Source organism: Lates calcarifer, linkage group LG3 (assembly GCF_001640805.2).
Source record: "Lates calcarifer isolate ASB-BC8 linkage group LG3, TLL_Latcal_v3, whole genome shotgun sequence".
NCBI lineage: Eukaryota > Metazoa > Chordata > Actinopteri > Centropomidae > Lates > Lates calcarifer.
Window position 1 is genome coordinate 10,725,223 of NC_066835.1, and position 18,155 is coordinate 10,743,377.

General features: G+C 41.4%; 2 protein-coding genes across 2 annotated transcripts; one reads left to right on the forward strand and one right to left on the reverse strand.

Moving 5' to 3' along the window:
• Positions 1-568: 568 nt before the first annotated feature.
• On the reverse strand, positions 569-5,943 carry crtap (cartilage associated protein). Its single transcript, XM_018697591.2, is given in 7 exon segments — positions 569-966; positions 1,552-1,635; positions 2,809-2,955; positions 3,093-3,235; positions 3,327-3,498; positions 3,959-4,108; positions 5,138-5,943. Coding segments are annotated over 7 exon segments (1,209 nt in total). The 5' UTR covers positions 5,603-5,943; the 3' UTR covers positions 569-918.
• Positions 5,944-6,609: 666 nt separating this feature from the next.
• On the forward strand, positions 6,610-18,144 carry fkbp9 (FKBP prolyl isomerase 9). Its single transcript, XM_018697590.2, has 10 exons — positions 6,610-6,949; positions 8,013-8,158; positions 9,716-9,905; positions 9,997-10,142; positions 11,892-12,081; positions 13,293-13,438; positions 13,564-13,753; positions 14,300-14,445; positions 16,724-16,887; positions 16,983-18,144. The coding sequence occupies exons 1-10, from the start codon at positions 6,747-6,749 to the stop codon at positions 17,160-17,162; spliced, it is 1,701 nt and encodes a 566-aa protein (XP_018553106.1). The 5' UTR covers positions 6,610-6,746; the 3' UTR covers positions 17,163-18,144.
• Positions 18,145-18,155: the final 11 nt, after the last annotated feature.

Here is an 18,155-nt window from a genome sequence, read left to right on the forward strand (position 1 = left end):
AAAGGAGAAGCAATAAAAGAGACAGGTAAATATAGACAAGAGAGGAAGGAAAACACAGGGTTGGAGAGAGAGAGGGAGACACGCAGTAACACTGAGGGAATGTTCCCCTGTGGGTTTTTAACATCGCTGTGTGACAAACTGCACAGAGACTCAATGTTCAAACATTATTAAACAACTCAGTGTTTTCTCTGGCTATGTCTCCTCTCAGCACAACCCTGGGTTTCATCTAAAGGAAACTTGCAAACACCCTGCTGTTCTCCATCCACTCCTTTCTCCCATTTCTCTGGAACTGTTGAATAATTTATGAATAAATTATTTAAGTGTTTTTAAATACAAAAATACCAAATATTGCCCAGTTCCACTTTCTAAACTCTGATGTTTTACAGCTTTCTTTGTTTTATGTGATGGTTAATTGATCATTTTTTAGGGTTCTGGATGTTTGGTTAGATACAACAAGAACTTCGGCTTTAGAAAATTCCAACAAGCGTATTTTATTATATGTTGACATTTTATTGACAATCAGTGACTGTTACACTGCAATGATTATTGAGACTGATGTTATTTTATCAAGTTATTTTATTGTAATTTAAAAAAAAGAAAAAAAAAGACCATTTTTGAATGACAACATCCATGATTCACAGTGATGAAATGCGCTCAGTGAGTAAAAACATTTCTGTCTCTATTATTGTCATTGTCTTAAAATCATTTAGCTACTGTGCTGACTGCCCCCTATACCTCTGAGCTGGACATTTTATGCACAAAGTGAGAAATATTCAGGAAAAACATTCAGGATGTGGAGCTGCAGGGTAAAACACAGTGACCGATCAGAGCCTCTTACAAAACCCAATAAATACAAACTGGTGCTGTTATGTTGTTTGTCTTTGTTTGTCAGTGTTTCGGCAGAGTTTCCAACGTGGTCTATTCATCCGCGTCCAGGAACTCATCTATAAACTCCACCACCTCCCCCTGTGGACACACACACATACACACAAAAGAATCAACCAGAGAAGACTCAGGAGGGGCTTGCTTTGTTTCAAAGTGACAGTTTGCACTGAAAGAATTAGCATAAACTCTCCCACCAGCATTTCTATCTGAGATTTCTCATACCTGGCATTACTAAAGAGATTACAGTCAAGAAGTGAATGGTATTTGCCACATACAGCATGTAATCCTGGCTTATGTTGGGTTGCCCTGATGGCCACAGTCCTTGTGCTGCATCATAATAACTATGAGAAACGCAGTGTCATGCTGCCACCCCGTGGCTGTCTATGATATTGCAGCCTTGATAGAGACAGGGCACACATTGTACTGCAGGGCATCATGTGACCAGACTGAGGAATCCAGGGTTTTTCCATAAGTTATACAAGGACAGAGCCTGTGAGAGCTGCAAACAACCTAATCCAAACTCTGTCTTTATGGGAATTGTACTGGCCTATTTTTAAGGGTACACTGTATCTTATGTTCCCTTCCTTTACCCAGAGATAACCTCCTGGCTGGAAGAATCCTGCGATGCACTAACACACACACAAATATGTAAACACAGGCACGCACCTCGTCGTCGCTTACTAGGCGCTGTCTGGAGAACTCCAGCATCTGTACCTGCATGGTGGTCTGATTGTAGTACCGCATTGCCTCCTGCAGCAAACACAGACACACAACAGGTAAAAAAATAATAATGTGTGACATAGTAAACAAAAGACACAAAACAGGGAATGAAGCAGTGACCAAGTGCTAAATCTAATTTTACATGTTGTTAGTCCAGAAAACCGTACAGGAATATTATATGGTAAATATGCTTATATTCTTTTTGGCTTTATCATATCAATCTTATGTTTGTAAATACAAAAGCTACCACCAGCAACTTGTTAACTGAGTCAAGTCAAGTCAAGTCAAATTTTATTTATATAGCGCCAATTCACAACAGAAGTTATCTCGAGGCTCTGCACATATAGAGCAGGTCTAGACCGTACTCTTTATCTTATAAGATTTAACTGAGGGTAGCACAAAGACTGGAAACAGCTAGCCTGGTTCTGTTCAAAAAAATATGCCTCTGCACACAGTCAAGAAATACAGTAGTATAACCTCCCGGCAGGAGTTAGATGAGCAGATTGATATCAATCTCATTTCTGAATGCTAAATTATGAAGCTACAGATCGCAGCCACTTAGCTTTGCATAAATACGGGAAACAGCTAGCCTGGTTCTGTCCAAACATAACAAAATCCATCTACCAGCAAGTCCAATTAACAGTTTGTATGTTGTTTGTTCATCTCAAACAAAAAACAAAGTGCAATAACAAGTTGTGGTTTTACGGGTGGTTGTGTCTCGGACTATTTCTTGGGTGGGAGCAGTGACTTCCTGGGGTTTTGTCAACACTGTGACAGGTGCAAGGAAATGAGCAAAGACCTCTCAGAGTCTTTCAGAGCAGAGACTTGGGCTAAGCTAAAACCAGCTGCTGGGTGTCGCTTCAAAACACAGACATGAGAAAGATGAAATGTCAAAATGTCAAACTATTTCTTTCAGGTCTATTTAAAGATGAAAAACTATTAAGAAAAATGAAACTGTTCTTCAGGCACTCTGAGGCCGAGATAGAAGCAAAGTTGTAGTCAAAAGCCTTTATTTAGCAAGTCAGGCGTGATTGGTGAGGTCGAAAACTGGCTGCTGTTTCAAACCAATGAGCCTGACTTAATAAAGGCTTTTAATACAACTTTACTCGTTGTTCTCCTTTAAAACCTTTGTTGTTTAATCACAAAGAGACATGAATTATTTGTACTTCACAGTGCTTAAGGTGTGTCATCAACATGTCTCACCGATCTGGGGAGGAAGTCCTCCTCTGTCAGCCCCCACTGGCTTTTGTGAAACTTGTAATAGGCCACATTGTTCTTCATAACTTCATCATCGGGGTCAAACAGCATGTAGCTGGCTGCACATGGTACTGCATTCTTCAGGTCATTTCACTGAAAACACAACAAATAGCACTTAATCCAGGGACTATTTCTCTGGGTAAAAATCTGACATAAACACAACTGACCTTAGAAACTCCAAAGAATAAGAGTGCAAAAAGCATAAGAGTGTGCATAGTTTCAGGCATAACAAAATGCTACTCACATTTGTAATAGGCAAACTGCAGGTAGTGGTACATGGTGGCCACAAACTTCTCAACAACAAATCCCCCTACAACAGGTGTCAAGTCACTTTCACACCTCACTTTCCTCTCAAGGACTTCTATGTAGTGATCTGGAGAGAAAAGAAATCAACAGTGAACTCAGAGAGAAACTGGAGGGGGCCATTCATCTACGGGGGAAAAAAAGCTAAATGTAGTACTGACCAGCAATGGATGGGTAGAGGTCTTTAAAGTCTTTGACGTCCCTTGGGCCCTCACAAGCAGCCAGGCACTCGTCGTAGACCTTGAAGAAGTCCCTAAGAGCCAGCTCCATGTCTGACACTGAGGTACGGAAGTTTTCCCCGTTATATGCCCTCACTGATCGCACAAACAATGTCTGAAATACGACGTGAAAAAAAAAAAATATCAGAGAATATAACAAACAGTCAGTCACTGAATGTTAACCCACATGATTAACATCGACTTTGCTGTATCAAAAAATGCTTAAGTGACATTTTGTAGTTTTGTAGTAAATGAGGGCTGAGATGAAATCCCCATGTTCTCCACCTCCTTATGCTGCTGGGGGAGTTTTGGATCCCTGTCACGGACCCCTGACGTGCCCCAGACCAGCTTGAGAAGCACTGGAAAGTTTGAATGAACGTTCCCATGATGGCCAGCTTTGCCTGCCGACCACATCAGCACATCCACAGAGCCAATAATAGGCTGGTTTGTGTGTGTAACCTCACAAAGACATGTGGGTATGGGTGTGACTCACACATGCACACACTATGTATACTTCCCATCATGCCTCTAGGTTACAAACTAAAGAGAATCTGTTTCTGTGTTTGTGTTTGTACCTCATAGGATTTGGTCTCCAGGTCTTTGAGGTGGTCTTCAGCCCCGGGCAGACTCTTGTAGTAGGCCATGTTCCTCTGCATCATCTCGTCATCTGGGTGTTTCAGCAGGAAGGTGTGGGCAGCAGACACCGCTTTGGCAAGGTTATCAGACTGAGACAAACACATATTATAAAAAGGTATCATCGATAAAGGAAACAATATCAGGACTGAATAAATGAATGAGTAGTAATGAATGTACGTATTGGTCTGTCTGACGAGCCATACACTTACACTTTAATCCCCCGGGACTACATATACATGAGTGACAAACTGAAGGTAAAATGAAAGATATTCCCCCACTTGGTGTTTTGATGATGATAGTGGAGAGTGCTGTCGTTCATCTGATGACAGCTGAAGACCATATCATATGAGTTATATCCTTTTACATACAAATCAAATCATTCAGTGACCCTTGTGTGTTACAGCTGGGGTCACTGTCGTCCTGCAGGAGACATCTGGATAGAGATTTGTCATTGGTAAGATAAAGAGAATCACTCAGACTAATTTAGTAATTATTTAGATTACAGCCCACAAATTGTAGTGTAGTTAACTATAATGAAATTAATACTTAAAGGCTAGGTACATATAAGTTTTATATGCACTGAAAGCATTATCGGTCAATCTATCCTTTAATAACTTAGATACCCAAGGATCCTTTGATATGACTATGTATGTGTTAATCAGACCTTAACCATCACAGCTACAAATCCCTACATGTATTCATAACTCCAACTACTTATAATCCTAAATCCTAATCCCATATAGGAATTTATTCCTGCAGTAATCATTCGTAGTGTCTCTCTCCTTGGAAAGGATTTTACTTCCTAATAGGAAGTTCATAAAAACACAAGCAAGCGCCAGTGAAAGTTCAGGATCTCCTCTTCTGCTGACCAGAGCCCCCCGTGCACCCGTGGCACGTAGGTGACGTCAGAAGAAAGTGACGTTCAAACCAGAAATAAACCAAATAATAATATTAATGATAATAAAAAAAAACATCGGCACATACTGGTAATCATCGTAGGGTAAACAGACATGTAAACCCATACCAGTCTTCCTGGTTTGACTTTGATGGACTGGTGTAACTTAGGGGGCCCCGTGACCCCACTCTGATGACCTCACATAACTCAGATGTTTGCTCACCTTGAAGTAAGCGTACTGCAGGTATCTGTACGGCTCCCTCCTCTCAAATTCATCTATAGTGTCTCGGCTGGGCATGGTCTGTCTGAAAGCGGGCAACCCCTGCTTGCAGCGCTTCAGACACTGCGCCCTCTTCATAACGTTACCAAACGCCCGCAGCTCTGGAAACTCCGCGAACTTCTGCTCGTCCTCCAGCCTCACGGAGCTGCAGTTGAGGTTGCAGAAGGCCTCGCTGTCCCGGAGGAGCCGGTACAGCCGCAGAGACACCTCCATGTACTCCACCGTCTCCTGCCACTTCTCCCCAGTGTACTGGTCCAGTGCGTATTTGTAAGCGGACTCCAGAGGCATCAGCTCGTGCCTGGGGAAACTCCTGAAGCTGTATTTTTCGTACTGGGAGCTCACCGCGCACACTGAAAGTGCGATTAAAAGCGCAGAAAAGAGTTTGGAAGAAGTAGTGGAGGGTGCCATGTTTTTTTTAAGAGTTTGGTAAATGGTGGATAGAGTGGCTGGGTGGGATGATCTCGGACGGTTCGTGTGCGTGCGTCGCAAGGACCGCCTCAAGTTCCAACACGTATCCGGACAAAGCTTCCCCTCCCCCGGGGCGCAGGGCAGGATCAGTCGCTCCGGCGGGTGGGGGCTGCTGGAGCTGCTCCTCCCACTAAATCACACAAGTAAATCACTGCTGTTCCTCTTTCCATATACAGCACAAGTCAAACCCTGACAGAGAGCAGACCTTTCATAACACCACATCATCACTGAGTGAGAGATTTCTTTACTTTTTTTTTGGCTGGAGGGCATGCTACTTTTACCCTTTAGCTAAATGTATGACCAAGCAGATTATTATTCCACAGATACCTGTCTTTCAAGTTTAAATCTGCTTCCTGTCGGTCACTAATTGAACCCCTGGTGAGAGTGTATTGTCCCTCCTCCTCCCACTGCCACGTAGAAACATTCCTGCTTGGTCTACCCCCCCATCCAAGGGCCTAAACCCTACCAACACAAACATGATCCATGCTCAAAATCATCTAAAAACAAACTTTATGTGTTCATCTAATGGTTAAAATTTCAAATCAGAGGCGTAGCCTGATGTGTGCATTATTCTTCTTTAAATGGTTTCAGAGGGGGATGTGTCTGCAGCTGTGTGGAGACCCCTACGTTACCACGTTGACACATCTCAGAGGCCGAACTGCGCAGGAGCAATACGTGGTCCCCAAACTATCCCATTCAATCTCAAAGTGCGTCAAGTCAGCTAGAAAGAAGGAGAATAAGACAGGAAACATTTCAAAATAAGAGCACCGTTGCTCACCTAAGATTTGCTGATATGTTTTTGTATCTTTAACAGACACTAGGTCATATATTTCCAGTCTTGTTTTTCTGCGTCCAGTTACTAAAACGTGACATTTAAGTCATCAGACGAGGTTTTAATCTTTTAAGTTTAACCGGATGTTGTGCATTTTTATCTGGCTTGACACGTGATCATTCCCTGGGCAGGAGTTTCTGTCCGAGTAGAAGTAGAGGAAACTGAAGTAGCAGGGAGCAGGGAGGCCATACACACAAGCACAGGCCGAACCCGCAGTGATCTCCATCGTTTAGTCGTCTGTCGGAAGTGAAAATGATCCAGTGCGTGCAGAGGATGTTGTATCTCTCGGTTCTGGTGGCGTTCGCCGCCTGCAACGCTCCTCCGGTACCGTTAGACGACATCCTCATTGAGAAAACTTTCGTGCCAGAGCAGTGCGTGCGCGCAGTCAAAGTAGGCGACTATGTCAGGTACCACTACAATGGCATGTTCCCAGACGGCAAGAAGTTCGACTCAAGGTGAGTACTGTCAGTTTTGTTCTCGGTTTAAGTCTCACCGTGCAGGGCGACCGGCTGCACCGTGCGAGAAGCGTGCGCGATGCGTAAAAGTGCGCGTTCAGTGGTTCGCTCCTGTGAGCCACGCAGGCAAGCGGGCTGACTGAGCTCTGGATCCATGTATACGTGATCCACCAGCTTTGAAACTACCTCTACTACTTCTCTAACAGAGGTTTCACATCCACTGATCAGATGGAAAGTTTGAGATCAGACTTTGTAGATTAATGTGATCACACTGGTGTTCAAGTCCTGTTTACTTTATTAACCACTGACTTCGTCATCAGTAGTGTACCTGGAAAACTGGCTTACAGGACAAAGTGAGAAGCTGTCCAAAGCCCCCAAACCTCCAAAGGCCCAAGAAGCCCCAGACTCACTGCATGGCCACTGTTTTTGGAAATTTTGGTAAATTAATTGCACATTTATTATATAATTCAAATACATAAGTTGTAGTATCAACTGAGTAGTATTAGTATAGCAGTATAATATAGTACAGTAGCAGAATTAGATAATTGTGTGGCCCTATATTGAAGAAGGTCTCTGTGCTCGTTGTATTTATTCCTATATAAAGTCAAAAATAGAACATTTCCACACTAGAGGTCGGCAAATATTTTGCATAGACCCCCAATGATATATTAATCTGGCCATGTGTACCTGTATGACCTCACATCACATCACCATCAAGACAGTGTAAAGCATCATATCAATCTGAAGAGAGTTTGGTGCAGTCATTCACTCACTCCTGACTCATTCTGATAAATGTGACCCCTGACTCTCCTGGACTCTTGAGATTTATTTGAATCAATGTCAATGTGACGTAAAGGTTTAACTGTTCCTCCCCAAATTGTTACTTTCATGGATACTTAAGCCTCCACAACAAATGGAGTGGAGGTCACTAATAAAAACCTTTAGCAGGTTCTGTTAGTAGTTGATATTTACAGCTGAAGTGAGGAAATGAATGAGTGTACTGAGTCATTCATGTCCTTACAGGTATATAAATCAGCAACGTGTTTACGTGTATCTGTTTCAGTTATGACCGTGGCAGCACCTACAATGTGTTTGTTGGTAAGAAGCAGCTGATCCAAGGGATGGACAAAGCTCTGGTGGGGATGTGCATCAACGAGAGAAGACTGGTCAAGATCCCGCCTCACCTCGCCTATGGAAAGCAGGGATACGGTGTGTATGTTTGAGTGTGTGTTACTGAAACGTGTTGTCTGAGAAACTCTGTGGACAAGCTGGTGTTTATTCCTGTAAGGAGTCATTATAAATCTGCAGATGAGTGAGCACACAGCTGGAACTGCCAGCCGTAACAATGAGAGAATTTGGTCGGACGTTGGCTGAAACTTTAAGGACAAAAAGAACAGCCATCACCGTTCTGAGTTGTGTTAGAGTGAAGCAGAGAGGAAGTGGGCTGCTCCCAAATGTCCGTGCTGAATGATGTCAGACGTACATCACAAACCAGGAAGCAGGTCAGAGTAAAAGCTGCACTGGATCGAGACCTTCGGCTGAATTGCGTCCTAAAATATTGATATATTTGTATATGATTGCAGTGAGGAGAACAAAAATGTTAAGGCTCTGTTTACATGTGGAGACCAGTGCATCAGTGTGTTTGTATGTGTGTGTGTGTGTGTGTGCATGAAATATTTAGATAATGGGAGAGAGAGAAGAAGGGGCATGTGTGGACAGGTAGAAGCTGAAGCTGTGTCCTCCACTACTGCTCTTTATTAGGGGGAAGAAAATAGAGAGGGGAGATTTCGGAGGAGGTAGAATGAGATTTAAACCGGAAGGAGACCTGCCACCTCATCAGTGGTGAAGATTTAACGGCTGCCGCCCACACAGTCCCTGCACCCCTCCTCCACCTCCTCCTCCCACTCCCATCTCCTTCAGTTTCACCTTCTTCTCCTCAACTATATCTGCTGTACACCTGTGGAGCTTCTGTGATATAACAGAGGAGTTATACAGTGAGAGATAACAGTTGTTGCTCATGCTCACGATTGCAAACACAGCTGACTGAGACTCATCAAAATAAATGTGGGTGAGTCAGTGCAGCTCTAACTGACCAGTCACTGCAGTTCAATACAAGGTTATAGCTTCTACAGAGGAAACCAGAGGCATGTTCTCTGTGACGCCTCTGTAAATCTGAGGGTTTAATAAAGACTTTTTTTGCATTTACACAGTTACTATGCCTATTAGGTTCTTAAAGGCAGGATTCTTAGATATTTAGATATTAAAATGGATTTAGTATTGACCAGACTTACTTAACTGGCAGAGTAAAGAAAGGAAAATATCATTTAACTGTTAAATAAACAAATAAAATGTGAAGTTTGTGTGATTTTTGTTAAATACTTGTTGGTGGGTTGGTGTTGGTGGGTCTCAAAAATGTCTTAGGTGGGATGGGTTTGTTTGGGGAACTTGGACTCATTGCAGAATTTTATTAAATTTATTTGGTGAGGACTGTGTCCAGAATCAGTCCAGCATTAAACGATATTCAGTTTACTAACATATATGGCAAAGAAACATCCAATGCTCATGTTTGAACAGCTGGAATTAAGAAATACTTGCATGAATTTGACTGAAACTGAGGCTTTAATTATTCAAACTGTAATCAAACAGGACAGAGATATCAGTGGTCATACAAACTCTGGGTCATTTTACCTTCCACAAGTGTGAGAGTGAGATCAGAAAAGTGTTGTTTGCTGTTTGAAGACTGAATAACTTCTCTCTCCCCTCCAGGTGACATCATCCCTCCAGACTCCATCCTCCATTTTGACGTCCTGCTGCTCGATGTGTGGAACCCAGAGGACGGCGTCCAGATCAACACTTATCACACACCCTCCACCTGCTCCAGGAAGGTGGAAGTGTCCGACTATGTCCGCTACCACTATAATGGCACACTCCTGGATGGGACGCTCTTTGATTCCAGGTGTGTTCTGTATTATATACCTCAGTCACATGAACACACAGACTCATGCACATATATGTAACCTCTCTCCTCCATCCATGCTTTGCTGTAGTCACACCCGTATGCGTACATATGACACTTACGTCGGGATTGGCTGGCTGATCGCTGGTATGGATCAGGGGCTGCTGGGAATGTGTGTTGGAGAGAGACGCATCATCACTATGCCTCCCTCACTTGGATATGGAGAGAATGGAGATGGTGAGTGTTAACGATGATGCATGCCTCAAACATGACAGATCACAAATAAGGAAGAAAATTAAAGAGAAAAAAATGTTGCTAGACTGAGATGTGGACGTTAATAATGCAACCTTCTTCCAACTGAGCCCCAACTACTTCAAACCAGTGAGAGGAGCACAGAAAAAAACAACTACAGAAACTGGTCCTGTAAAATAACCAGAACCAGAAGTTTTCAAGCAAGTTAAGTTAAGTCAACTTAAGTTTGATAAAACTAATCCAGAATCAGTGTGAAACCGTTGTTTTGTTCAACAAAACAAAGAGGAGATGAATGCCATTCATGTAAGTCACTACAATAAACAATGGGTTGAAATTCTGTGTCCTGGGCAAACTCTGATCTTTCATTAATTCACTCAGGACATATGAATATAAACGACCAGCTTAATATGTCTCTTTAGTTTTATTTTATCACAAGACAATAGTAGGTATGCGGATTACAATTAATGTAAGAATCTGAAAAAAATAACATGTGAATGGCTACACGTCACTGACTTTGAACACATCATATAAACATCACTGAAACGTCACTGGTTTCGAACACAGCCAGCCGCCTACTAAACGAACGGTTAAGGAGGCCGTTTACACTGAAGTATACAGCCAGTATCCCAGAATGCATTTCGATGATTTCTACAGAATGCGTCATTGTGACGTCATGAATTTCGCGGCTGAGAGGTTTTAAATAGAGGGCGAGGCTGCATTCAGTTTAACTTCCACACTCCCACGAGGAGAAGTGGAAAGCTCCGGTGACCGGATGAACGCCTTTCTCGGCTCTATCCCCGCCCTCCTTGAGTTCTTGCACCCACCGCTACGCATCCCCAGCGTTGTGCGGTGGAGGTCCGCCGGGAAGCCCGCATGCACTAGGCTCGCGGTGTTCCCGGCGGCTGAGTCCTCTTTGATGCTGAGGTTCAGAGCCAAGAGCGTACGTGGTCTGGACTTTATGCGGTAGGCTCGGTCTTTCCGTCACGGTGCCGAGCCCCCTTAAAGGGGAGCTTTCACGACTCCTCTCACGGAACTCGTGGTCTTTTTTTCCCCCTTTCTTTTCCTTTCCTTTCCTTTCCTGTCCTGTCCTGTCCTGTCCTGTCCTGTCCTGTCCTGTCCTGTCCTTTCCTTTCCTTTCCAAACAAATCTTATCAAATCAGCTCTGAAACATTTTAAATACTCAGCAGAGACAGTCCATCCATATCAGCCCAGCTGATTCATGATATTGAGCATTCTATACCACCATTGATGATGACATGCTCTCTTGGGTCTGATGACACCATTGAACACCTCAGTCATACTACTGACATCGGATAACTTTATCCATGACTGATTCCACATAGAAAAAGGATTTAATTTGACCTGTGTGCTTTCTCTACACCTTGGTGAGCTGTTCTCTACACAGTTCAAGTGGATCTAGTCTGATCATTTGGAGGATAGGTGCTGTCCTCAGGATCTTTCCTGAACTCTATCAATCTTTCAAGACTTTTAAAGCAAATCCTCAAACACTACATCTGGTTAATCAAAATTGATAAGTTCAGAGGCAACAATATTTCTCCACAGCAATATCTTTATTAATATTTCAAATGATCTCTAACAATGAAGAAGCCACATACAATCATCACATCCTGTATGAGGGTATAGAATCAACGGCAAATAAATTATTGTCCAAACCATTACAGTGAGAAAAATATTTTGTCTTATCTTCAACTTCTCTCCTTCTCTTCTCTCCAGGCAGCGACATCCCAGGACAGGCATCTCTGGTGTTTGATGTCATTCTCCTGGACCTCCACAACCCCAGGGATGGGATCACAGTGACCAATCAGAAGGTGCCCGAGTCCTGCACAAGGAAGAGCATCGCTGGAGACTTTGTACGCTACCATTACAATGGCAGCCTACTGGATGGAACCTTTTTTGATTCCAGGTGTGTGTCCATGTTTAATATTCCTCATATTAATGATAGAGGAAGGCCTGTTCTCACTCTCTGGGTTTAACTTTCATTTCTCAGAAGCTTTTACATTTTTAATATTTGCAGTTCTTAAAGTATCCTCAGGATGGCAGCATCTCTCTGTGCACTGAAGACAGAGACAAGTCGAAACTGAAAAACCAGGGGAAATTTCCTGTTTGCTAATCATTATATTGCTTTGTCTGAACAGTTTTTCATCTGTTTTCCCTCGTGTTGCCACCAAACACTGAAAATCAGTTCATGTGGTAACTTGTACTTGTATACTTGTGCATGTATACGCCCTAAAAGTCTAAATAAGGGTAAAATTTAACATAAAAATGAAGATCTTTAAAAGTATTAAAAAATATAAGTCTGTGATTATTAAAAATCTAATTTTCATATCATGTATATTGTTATTATCATCTATATTGATGATGTCAGCTATAGAAAGAATACACAACAGTATGTACAATACAATAAGCTAAATTAAAGTTAATGAGTCTAGACTGGAACATACATATATTTTCCAGTGTAGGTGGAAACTGCAAATATGTTTTTTTTGAAGAAATTGGAAACTTAAGTTTAATTGAGGTGACATCTCAGGAAGTTCTTCACAGTTACTGCTCTTCTAACCACAGCACATTTGCACATTATGTACAGACGTCAAGGACCTTCTTGTCATGCACTGAGACAGGACTGCTCTTCACAGACAGTGATCCTGTGGCACACTTTTTCCATCGTCATACATAGCGATATTTGCCAGTAATCTAAAGTTCTTGGTATTTTAAAACGTCACTGTATTGATGTTTGTGTAAACAGAAACCACAGATACATCTTCTAAAGCAAACTGTTGAGCAACTCAAGTTCAGTGGTTTTTCTCTGAACCTGGTCGTCACAATAGACTTGTATATCCTGTTGTCATTTTCTCTTCTCCTCTTTGTTTTCCTCTGTGCGCTGCCTAAACCCCCTTTATATGTGGTTAAATAATAATTCACCGTACAGTATACTGTGAGAAAAAAACACTACATATCCAGTTTCCAGACTGACTGTGAGTTTTTTCTTCTCTGCATGGGGCAGTATGATAATAACAATATGTAATTTTATATATATATATATACATATATACATATATATATATATAATATATATATATATATATATATATATATTTTTTTTTAAATATTCTACAGCTACTCTCGTAATCGTACCTATGACACCTATGTGGGTCGAGGATATGTGATTGCCGGCATGGATGAGGGTCTGATTGGAGTCTGTGTCGGAGAGAGACGCACCATCACCATCCCCCCTCATCTGGCCTATGGAGAAGAGGGCACAGGTGTGTGTGCAATGCTCGGATACACTTAACTGCACCAGAAATCCCCCCTCCCCAGTTTGTGCTCCTTTATCTACAGCTTTTAACGTTGGATTCTTTCTTTATTTTTCGCACAATGTTTTTCTCAGGCACTAAGATCCCTGGTTCAGCTGTGCTGGTGTTTGACGTTCACATCATTGACTTCCACAACCCTTCAGACAATACTCAGATCACAGTCACTTACAAGCCAGAAACGTGTGATAAGCAAGCCAAGAAGGGAGACTTTGTCAAATATCACTACAATGCCTCTCTGATGGATGGCACAGACATCGACTCCACGTGAGTAAACCTCTGTCAGACACTTGACGGCCTCCTGGGAAAGAAAAACATCTTAGAAAATGGAGAAACATAAATTTAGAGAATGACTGCATCATCTCAGATTAGGTTTTCAAAGTTTGTTATTTGTTAATTTGGTAATGTTTGTACCAAATTTCAAAGCAATCAATCCAATGATTGTTGACCCAGTGTAAATCAGGATTCATCCTCTGGGAACCATGACTGTCGACATTGTGTTGTGCCAATCCATCAACTAAATGTTGAGATATTGTGCGAAATATTAAGGGAAAATTGGACCTCCTGAAAAATCTGGACGTGACAGTCACCACCAAACCACGTTTGTACAAATCTATCCAGTAGTTGTGATACTTCATACCAAAGTGGTCGACCCACCATGTTGCCTACATGGCTTCAAACCACTAAACACACATTAGAAAGACATTACTCTTGTTTTGTAACCACTATAGTTATATCTAGACACATATGCCTCCTACATATGTCAGTGTGTAATTTTCCACCACAGTTTCACTCAGACTCAATCTGTTTCAGGCATAATTATGGAAAGACATACGACATTGTCCTGGGAGCCAACCAGGTGGTTCCAGGGATGGAGGACGGGCTGATGAACATGTGTGTCGGCGAGAAAAGGCACGTTGTTATTCCCCCCCACCTGGGCTATGGGGAGAGAGGAGTCAGTAAGTCACGCACAACTGTAAACACATACACACACACACACACACACACACACACACACACAGCATCAGCTAGACTTTGTGTTTACTGCTAATTAGCCAGTGTTAGCATGCAAACACATTAAACTAAAATATTATACATGCTAAATGTCAGCACATTAGCATTGTCATTATGCACGTGTTAGTTACGTGGTTTGGGTCAAACCACTGGGCTGCGATCAGAAATCTTCAGCCAGATTCAGGTGTTCAAAAATTATCAGGAGACGGCAGTATCCAAGGCAGCAGAATTTATTTGTTGACAAAGAAACCTGAGAACCATTCACAGTGCATACATGATACACCAGAAGAGCTCCAAACTGTACTGGCTCTTGTCCCTCTTTTTTTTAATATAACTAAGTTATCTTTAATTTTTACACCATTATTTCTTAACTCTTCCTTGTATCATTTAAAAAAAAAAAAAATTATATGTCTCTTTCACATTTTAATATGGATTACACAAAGTATGTATTGTATGCAGTGAACACTAATATTCTCACATGGTGACCTTTAACACATATCACATATTTTCTTTGAATCATACAGTAAATATTGATAATACCGTTTCCACACAATATTCCTTTAAGATCATTAGTGTATTGCAGTATTCTCTCTTTAGAGGCACTTCACTCTTTGCACATCACATAGCTGTTGACAAATTATACACTACATTAGCATGTTGATATTAGCATTGAGCTTATTGCATCTCATTTCTCATCATTTTTCTGCAAAAGTTATGCCATCAGAATAAGTTGAAAACTCTAATAATCATGCACAAAAAAACCTACACATGAGAGCTTTAAAAGAAGAAATTAAAATTCTTTGATTTACATCTCACTACAAGATCCATTTAGTAACAGTTCTGGAGCTTTACATCAATGGATCATCAGTACAAGGAGTTTTTTTTCTCTGTCGTCATAGAAGTGCAGATGTTCCAATGTACTTTCTTTCTGACCAACTTCTTGTTTTTTAAATTCAAGCTGTTGACACAACAGTCTCCCCACACGGTTCATTTAGTAGCTGCTCTGGACCATTTGATCATATTGCATGATCTTCATCAGCAGATGGTGTGGTGGATTTTACCCCGGCCTGAGAACAGTGAGATAGCCTATTCTCTAAAATTAACCATATTAATAACCACGAGGGAGACATTGGGTGTGAATTGAGAAGTGATAACACACATAATACAGAGCATTTTAGGTTTGAATCCAGTTCCTATTTTCATGTGTGGTATATTAGATGGTGATGTTGATGTGAAGGTGATGAAGAGAAGATCTCCGCTGACACTGACTTACTTGTATATAGAAGTTTATTACAAAGTAGTTCAGCATCGGACAAGCACTGCAGTAGCCTGTGAGAGGATCCCAATATGGATCTCTCTCTCTAACAGCTCTAAACACCAGTATATATACATTGGCTGTTTACATGATCCATAAAAAACATCTGGACCTTATTTAATGACTTCATTTTCAAAAGAAAGAAGACAAGGGAGAGAAAACCCTCACCTTTAACCCCTACTAGTTTAGGTTTCACATTCTTGACTCTTACCCTAAACATGAACCCCAAAGGTTAACATGCATAGGGGAATTCTTAACAGTGAAAACATCTGTAAACCCTCAGACGTTCCAAAAAAGTAAAAACATACATGAAACACCCTGTATACCACACATGATATGCTGCATTTTATTAGATTGTACTAAACTCTGATTCTTTCTGTCTTTTGCTTCATTTTACAACAAAGAATTAGAAGTTAGTGTGTTAAGAGAGATTCTGAAGAATCTACTCTCTATCATCAAGTAACAAAAAGAACATGATTAAATGTTCAGTGATATACTTATGTACTTTCAAAACTTGATTCAAAAATGATTCAACAAAATAGTCAAATAAAAGATAAAATGGTATCAAAGAATAGATGCCAAAAATAATAAATGACATGTTATAAAAAAGTAAATAGTAAAATGAATAAATGGTGAAATGGATAAATGATAAATGAGTATATGAAGTTGAAGGATAATGTACTTCTTGTCGGCACGTACAGCTGTGGTTACACTCCTTGTCTCCTCAGTTCCCTTTTTTGTTTTGTTTTGTTCCTGTCAGTGCAGGTGTACAGCAGCCTAATATTCTTCTTCTTTACTCTGAAAATAATCACCTTCTAACAAAAACACCAACAAATTGCACAACCATTGTCATCTTCTCAACTGCGTGTGTGTGTGTGTGGTGTGTGTGTGTGTGTGTGTGCACACAGCTGATGAAGTCCCAGGGAGCGCTGTGCTGGTGTTCGACATCGAGCTGATTGACATGGAGGAAGGACTTCCTGAAGGCTACATGTTCATCTGGAACGATGACGTGTCACCTGATCTCTTCTCTGAGATGGACAAAAACGATGACAAGCAGGTGGAGCCCTCTGAGGTGCGTGATAACCGATTGTTCCTCTTTTTTGTACCTTAACAACTTGTCTGTGTATCCTTGATTTACCCTCCTTTATCCCTCTTTTGCCTCCATAGTTCACTGACTACATCCTGCGGCAGGTGAACGATGGTAAAGGACGCCTGGCCCCCGGCTTCGATCCCTACCGCATCATTGACAACATGTTCTCCAACCAGGACCGTAACGGAGATGGAAAAATCACAGAGGCAGAGTTTAAGCTTAAAGCAGATGAAGCCGCCGCCCACGATGAGCTATGACGGGACTGAGTGTAAGACTCAGATCAGGGTGTAGGGTGAAGGGCCAGAAAGTCGGGGGGAGGGGGATGTGGGTGGTACAGTAAAAGAAGATGGGGTTGTATGTGTAAAGTAAGTAAGTGTGGAGTGAGAAACATGCTGGGAGAGATTTAGTGTTTTTTATTTTGAGGACTGAGGTGACGGTGAAAGCGTGTCTCGTCCTTTAAGATGCTTTTAGAGCCAAATGAGTCTGAAAACTAAAAGTTGGAAAAAAGACACCTAATATGAGAACTATGATAACAGCGAATAGCTTTTTTTTTTTTACCTCTTCCTTCACCCATCAAGTTCTGTTTTATGTGATTTTTAAGATTTTTTATTTTATTTTGAAGGGTATGAAAGCACTCCTGTGTGAGAGAAGAAAAACCAAGGCCTCACTCCTCGATCTCTACATTCAACACTCCTTCCTGACTTTTATTGTTGTCAACATTTTGTGGTTGTGTGTTAAACCTTTATTTTCTTTTCACTGGGTATCAGCTTTTCTCTGAAATGTCTGACAGTCTTCCAGGAGCAATGAGTTGGTCACCACTCACCGGTAATATACTGTGATGGAGGGAAATTACATTTGTTTCCAAGAGTTACCACTCGTTTATAGGTGAAAATAATAGTTAGAAGAACATTATATTTACATAGTTTACAGCGGACAACCTCCACTGTTTTGTTGCCTTCTGTGTTTTCTGCTGTTGAAATTATCCATACAGGACATCAGTTGTCCTCCAAAATCCTGAGTGTTGTTGCCAGCTTTCCAGTTTTTCAATCTCTTTTGGTCAACTGGTTTCATCCAGATGTTAATTGCAGTTTTGTGTGTTTGTGTGTGAGTGAGTGAGAGAGAGAGGGGGAAAGTGTGTGAATGTAGTTTTTGTTTTACTCTTTCATTCAGGAAAACACTGAGGCTAGATGATGTCAACATCAGCACAAACATCAATTTGATTAAATGACCTAAAGACTATAGATTGTGTC